At 40.2% G+C, this 7,024-nt stretch overlaps 1 protein-coding gene across 1 annotated transcript in view; it reads left to right on the top strand.

The window, feature by feature from the left end:
• Positions 1-6,684, top strand: part of SLC17A5 (solute carrier family 17 member 5) — a 46,860-nt gene extending 40,176 nt beyond the window's left edge. Inside the window, exons 10-11 of the mRNA XM_007458408.1 lie at positions 2,413-2,503; positions 5,300-6,684. Coding sequence (XP_007458470.1) covers positions 2,413-2,503; positions 5,300-5,437 — 229 coding nt within the window. The 3' untranslated portion in view covers positions 5,438-6,684. The remainder of the gene's footprint in view (positions 1-2,412; positions 2,504-5,299) is intronic.
• The last annotated feature ends 340 nt before the right edge of the window (positions 6,685-7,024 follow it).

Genomic DNA, 7,024 nt, shown 5'->3' with positions numbered 1-7,024 from the left:
ATGAGATTCAGCAGGGTATTTTATTTAGGCACTATGTCAATCAACTCAGGATGCCATACAAAACACCATGTGGCTGAGTAGCTTAAAAAACAGAAATTGATTTCCTCACAGTTCTGGAGGCTAGAAGTCCGTGGTCAGGGTGCCAGCAGGGTTAGGTTCTGGTGAAGGCTCTCTTGCTGGTTTGCAGACAGTCACCTTTTCACTGTGTCCTCACGCGTGGCCTTTCCTCCATATATGCTCACAGAGACGAGAGCCCGATCTCTCTTTCTTCCTCTTCTTGGCAGGCCACCAATCCTATTAGGTTGAGACCCTACCTTTATGACCTCATTTAACCTTAATTAATTCCTAAAAGCCCTGTCTCCAAATACAGTCACATTGGAGGCATGGATTGGGGGAGGACACAACTCAGTCCATTGCAGGCACTTTTCCATGTCTAAAATGGGGAGAGGAATTTCAGATAAGTAGTCTGCAACCAAGGTATTGAGGATCCTAAACCCTAATAGAAATAGTATTATCCCACAATAAGACTATAATGGTCTAATAAACATCAAGTTTCTTTAATTTTGACCACAATTTTATAATACTGATTATCTCATTAAACAATTAAAAGCTCTAATTGGACTTTGAATATACCTAGGTGACTTTTATGAAAAATAAGTTAATAAATGCCATTTACTTGCTTAACTAATTTTTTTTTAATAAATTTATTTATTTTTGGCTGCCTTGGGTCCCTGTTGCTGCACGCGGGCTTTCTCTAGTTGTGGCAGGCGGGGGCTACTCTTTGTTGCGGTGCATGGGCTTCTCATTGCGGTGGCTTCTCTTGTTGTGGAGCACGGGCTCTAGGCGCACGGGCTTCAGTAGTTGTGGCTCGCGGGCTCAGTAGTTGTGGCTTGCGGGCTCTAGAGCGCAGGCTCAGTAGTTGTGGTGCACGGGCTTAGTTGCTCTGCGGCATGTGGGATCTTCCCGGACCAGGGCCCTAACCCGTGTCCCCTGCATTGGCAGGCGGATTCCCAACGACTGTGCCACCAGGGAAGTCCCTGCTTAACTAGTTTTTAACTCCACCACCACCATTAAGTTTTTTTGCTAAAAATATCAAACCTAAATCTAATGAACCCTTTAGGATCTCGAGTCTAGATACTACCAGTGTGCAGGAAATACAGGGGACATAACTCTATGTTAAATGATGCCTCAGTCTACAAACTCCAGAATGTAGGGCCATCTACAGGACAAAATCCCAGGTTCTTCATTTGACACACACAACTATCGATACACACAACAACTTAAAATAATGTTCAGCAACCCTAGCATGTAATCCGAAATGTTGCATACTGTACGACCCTTTGGCGCCAAAGCGCAGAAGGGGTGCTGGTCTCCGTGGGACAAGCTCCAGCCTCACAGGACCAAGTGCAGCCTCACAGGACCACGCGTGGGCCTGAACACCTGCGGGTCACACACACTTCTGTGGTCAGTACATATTGAATGAGCATAGATGTTGCACTGGCTACTGGAAATAATAAAGGGGAATAAAACATGAGTTTTCAGGGAGACTATGGAGTCAGAATTAGCAAACTTGAATTAGAGAACGAGTACCTCTTAAAACACAAAGTACTAGCTTTGAGGACAGTAAAGATTCTGAAAAGACAGAGTTCAAAATGCATTTTTGTCAAACACTACAATATATATAAACCCAACTTGTCTATTTCTGGGACAGTGTGCAAGGATTTAGCGACAAGAAGATACGTAATAAGTTGAACAGGTAAGTTGTGAAATTGTGTGTTCAGTATGATCTCATTTCTATAATATATTAAAAATATATACAGAAAAAAATAATTAGGATATTTACCAAAATGTTAATATTGATTATCTCTATATAGAAGGATTATAAGTAATTTTACTTTCTTTGTAATATTTTTTTAAAATTTTTAACAATGACATAAATTTTGTAATCAGGAAATAAATTCTCTTTTTAACTTAAAAAATTTTAAGGCACATGAAGCTTCCTATCTAGATACAGCCTTGTATGAAAATCATATCTCAGCACTTTTCTATTTCACTGTAAAAGGGATCATTTCAATGGCTGTGTTTCTCTATATGATGTTATAACTATTGAAATGTAAGTTTTTCACTCCCCAAATATTTAGTCCTATTTCAGTAAGACGTTTCATTTAGACATAAAATTTCACAAGAATACAGCCTGGGAATGGTCTAGCTATCTATGGACAGAAGCTATTTAAATGTGTGATGCAGGGAATTCCCTGGCGGTCCAGTGGTTAGGATTCCGCGCTTCCATTGCAGGGGGCACGGGTTCGATCCCTGGTTGGCGAACTAAGATCCCACAAGTGGCACGGTGCCCCCCGCCCCCCAAAAAAATGTGTAACACAATTATAAACCTCTATGAAAATGTTTCTGCAGGTATGCTGGTATCCTCCTGGGCATCACAAATACATTTGCCACTATACCTGGAATGATTGGACCCATCATTGCTAGAAGTCTGACCCCTGAGGTAAGTAGATAATTTGCCTATAAACTGAAAAGCTCTAAATAGTTCATTTGAAGCTGCACACCTGTGTCAAAGTTGAGTATATTTTAATTAAGGATAAAATTCTGAATGTCTATTCTTATGCAATTACTTACAGCAACAGAGAGCTAAATACTGTAATAGGTAGGAAAGTATATTTTCAAAGAACACTTTGAATTTTAGACAGAACAATAGAACTAAGTTAAATGAAGATCTTGTAACTGAAACCACACAAGTACTTAAAAGTTGTGATATTATACCAGATAAATAACTTGTATCTTTGGTTTGAACAAATAAAAATTGGCAATGTAGAATTATGCCAGAAATGGAACCACGAAAGTACCGAAAAAAAAAAAAAAAAAAGTAGAGATTATATGTAATGAAAGTACAGTGTGACAAAAGCTGCAGAAAAAAATGTATGCTCTTGCTGTGGACACAGAGGAGGGAACAACCAGTTTGCGGGAAGGAGCCTGGAGGAGTGAGCCAGGGTGTGGGAAGGGCTGGTACCCGGCCTGTGTCAGGGCACTGAGGCCCCAGAAACACGGCGGGCCCGGGGTTGGTGTGGCCTGAAGCAGAGACACTGAGTTATATTGTGTAAGAAATCAAATTCAGCGACTTCAAAGGCCCTTTCCAGCTCCAGTTTTCTACTGCTTAAGAAAATGTAAAGGACTAGTGAAATGTGTTCTTCAAGAGGCTGACTTAAACCTCTAAAAGAGACTTAATTTTCTCTGTTTTGTCTCTGCGATGAAATTAACACTATCTAATCCTTAGAATTTCAGTATATGCCTACAAATTGTCTTATTACCAAATACTCTGACTTCAGATACGGGGGTGTTCACTGCAGGTGGTGCTCTACCATTTCTAATTCCTTACTCAAGTGAATCAGTGCCTCCTTGTTACCATTTTCTCTCACTTAACAGAAAGGGATGTTGGGACCGCTCAGTATGTCCCATCACAGATGTTTACCCTTATCTTCATGGAGCATTGTGGCAACACAAGAACCTAAGTCAGCACACTACCACGAGTAATTTCATTCATTATCGCTAGTCCTGGCACTTCTGCTGGGAAGGTATGGACTCCTGAATTAAAGTCTTGAATGTTTGTGAAGTGGGAACCAAACTGGATTTCAGATCTATTGTTATAGCATTTGTTTAATGTTATTTTTAAAAGGCCATTATTTTTAAAAAGGAAAAACACATTTACCTGTACAATTGTAATTGCTTACAATTAAAGTTTACTGCACTTTATAATTTATTTATTATAAATAAATAATGAAATAGGGAGTCCCTGGCAGTCCAGTGGTTAGGATTTGGCGCTTTCACTGCCATGGCTCGGATTCAGTCCCTGGTCGGCTTCGCAGTGTGGCCAAATAATAATAATAATAATAATGAAATAAAGGTCAAAGTGCGTCTGAGGTTCAATTCTGTTACAGACAAAACAGCATTCTCTAAAAACTGGTGGAGTTTTTGTTAAAAAAACAAACTAGGAGCTTTGTGCAATTTCTGGTACAGTTGATTGATTTTAAGTCACCAGTTGCCTCCAGGTAACAGTGAGGTACTATTTTATCCTGCAGATCACACAGAGCAGCTTTTTCTTAGAATCCTAAGAAGCTGTCTTAAACCTGTCTCTCAGGTATATGATGTAATTAGTAATTACTGACCAACTTCTGCTCTAGGATGGTAACACGTTGTTAGCAAGCATATCTAAATAGTCCCTAAAATTTAAGATGGTTTCTAAGATTTTTATTTCCACCAGAATACATTGATCTCAGATAAGTATAATTAACCACAGAATACTCCTTTCCTTCTCCGTGTTTTTCCTTTTTTCCTAAATAAATGACTTCATGCCAACTTGCTGGTGCCTTTCCTTTTTCTTCCTCATTGCCAATTCAGCTGCTTGGTTTTTTCTTTTCTAACTGCTGCAAATGAAGCACTCTGGTTACATTGAAATTGTGAAAAATCAAAAAAAAAATCGTTGTTAAAGATAGTCACACGACCCAGAGATTTAGGTAACTACTGGATATTTGTATACCACTGGATTACACACTGTGTCTTGTTGATCTATTACCGACAGATCCCATCCATGTTCTGTGTTGTGTGCCATTCAAGAGCCCTGCAGGATCTTTCAGGCCAGGCTGAACTCGTGTCCATCTTAACTCATTCTTACTTGATCTGCCCCTGACACCCCATACCTGAGAACTTGGGACATGATGTGCAGGCATAATACTAGTACTTTCCTAGCAACACATGAGTTGAGGACATGCCAATGTTTTATTTTTAGTAAACTTTTTTATTGAAGTGTAACATGCATTTTTTAAATGCACAAATCCTAAGTATACGAGCTGGACAAATTTTCACAAAGTTAGTACATCTGTGTGACCAGTGCCCACCCAGTCAAGAAACAGAACGTTATCTCCCTCACAAAGCCTCCAGGTAGCCCTTCCTTTCTCTTTCACCCCCACCAAGAGGAACCACTCTCCTTTTTAACACTGTAGATATTTTTTGTCTGATTACAGGCTTTATATCAGTGGAATCGTTCAGTGTGCACTCTTTGTTTGTGAGGCGTATCGATGTTGTTGTGGGTCATTCGTTGTCATTGCTGTAAGTATTCCATGGAACACATATGCCACCATCTCACTGTTGATGGACATTTGGGTTGTTTCCAGTTTTTATGAATAATGCTACTGCCATATAAAAACAATCTTGTGACACCACCTTTTTTTAAAGCAGACTACAAACAAAATCCTTTTTCATTTGCATTTTTTTCTTTCCTTCTCTGCAGAACACTATTGGAGAATGGCAAACTGTCTTCTGCATTGCTGCTGCTGTCAACGTATTTGGTGCCATTTTCTTCACACTGTTCGCCAAAGGTGAAGCACAAAACTGGGCTGTTTGGGATCACGGTGGACACAGAAACTGAAGGAACCAATAAATAATCCTGTCTCATTGTATTTTTTTTTTATCATGTAACCTAACAGTGCCTTTGATATTTTAATGTGTAAGCAATCTATATACAAGAAAAAATTGTACTGTATTAAATTTTTAAGCCTTGTAATCATGAAATGTCACTTAGTTGCCAGATTGGTAAAATTAACTGTTTTTAATTATTTATAATACATTTGCTGGCACTTACAATTCAGGGTCACATACCTGGCTGCAAGTCAGGCAATCTGAAATAGGGGAGTTCTGTTTATTTTTAAGACCATACTTAAAGGGATGAGCAGAAACGGACCCCTCTATACCTTTGCTTAAGCTGGATAATAATTCTCAGACCTTGGTAAACACCTTTTTTTGTATACTTTCCTCAAAAACTTATCTGTCATCAACATTCCCTGACACTTAGATCTCAAACTTTAGCATCTCCACGGAGCTGCCAGCCACTGTATCATTCAGCCTGGCAACTTCACTGAGGGAAGCATGCCCAGGCAGCTGCCAGGCATTCCCTTTCTGGCTTCAGGGACAGTGCCCAGCACTTACCAGAGGCAGCATCCAAGACCAGGGTCAGCGCCAAGGCTTTGGATGGTGTCATTCCCCTGGGGCTGTTAACGAGTGGATGAAGCCCTGAGCCGGCAGGGACAGCGCAGTCCACAGCCATGGCTTCCATGCCCCTCACCCTTCCCTTCCCAGCACACTGGAAGACTGACTGGCATGTAACCTGCAAAAGAAAGTATGATGCCCAATTAGCCACAAGTAACACCATCCCACCTTCATGTGGGATCAGAGTATAAATTTTCAAGTCCTGTGTTCTATGAGCTCCACCAGGATAATTAAATTTAAAAAAAGCACTCTCACATGTTTTCTCTTTGTCTTACGTGTAAGTGTCTGGTCTCAGCTCAAGGTTAGGGTGACTCTTACTTCCGCAGCACCTGCAACCAGTGGGGTGACCGTCTTTACTGCTGGTTTCTGAAAGCTCATTCTGCCAATTTTCCCTGGGCCATCTTCCAGTGGTTTTTGAGCGTGCTTTGAGGGCACTTATGTGGTTTAGAACTTGATTTATGTTTTTGTTGTGTATGTTCAACACTACCTGTAACATCTTAACTAAAGCTATTTAATGTAATATGATGTGTACACATTTCTGTAAATTTATTTTTAAATCTGTAAATAACTTTAAGTTGCTATGGTGATTTTTCTTTTATAAATGATCAAAATAAACCTTTTTGGATTGATTATTTTTGGATCTGACAGCTCTGTGATACCTTCTAGTAGCCACAGTGGCTATTTTACATCTTCTCTTTCATCTTCCTCAACCACTGATCTACCTCTACCCACATCTCTGCCACCATTCAGCCAGGATACATAGGTCCTCTAAGTGATGCAGCATCAGAAACCTCTACTGCCATCAGCCTGCCCTTCCTGACTCTGAAAAGGGTCCACTCTTCCTGCTAAAGCATATGCCTGCATCACTGATTATGTCCTCTCACCTCCTCCAGACCTTGCTTCAGTAACTCCTCTTGCACAGTCTCTACCTCTCTTCTTCTTCTTTCCCTTCTGTCTCAAAGACACACAA

Source organism: Lipotes vexillifer, unplaced genomic scaffold (assembly GCF_000442215.2).
Source record: "Lipotes vexillifer unplaced genomic scaffold, Lipotes_vexillifer_v1.1 scaffold2, whole genome shotgun sequence".
Taxonomy (NCBI): domain Eukaryota; kingdom Metazoa; phylum Chordata; class Mammalia; order Artiodactyla; family Lipotidae; genus Lipotes; species Lipotes vexillifer.
This window is presented reverse-complemented; position numbering and strand designations above follow the sequence as displayed.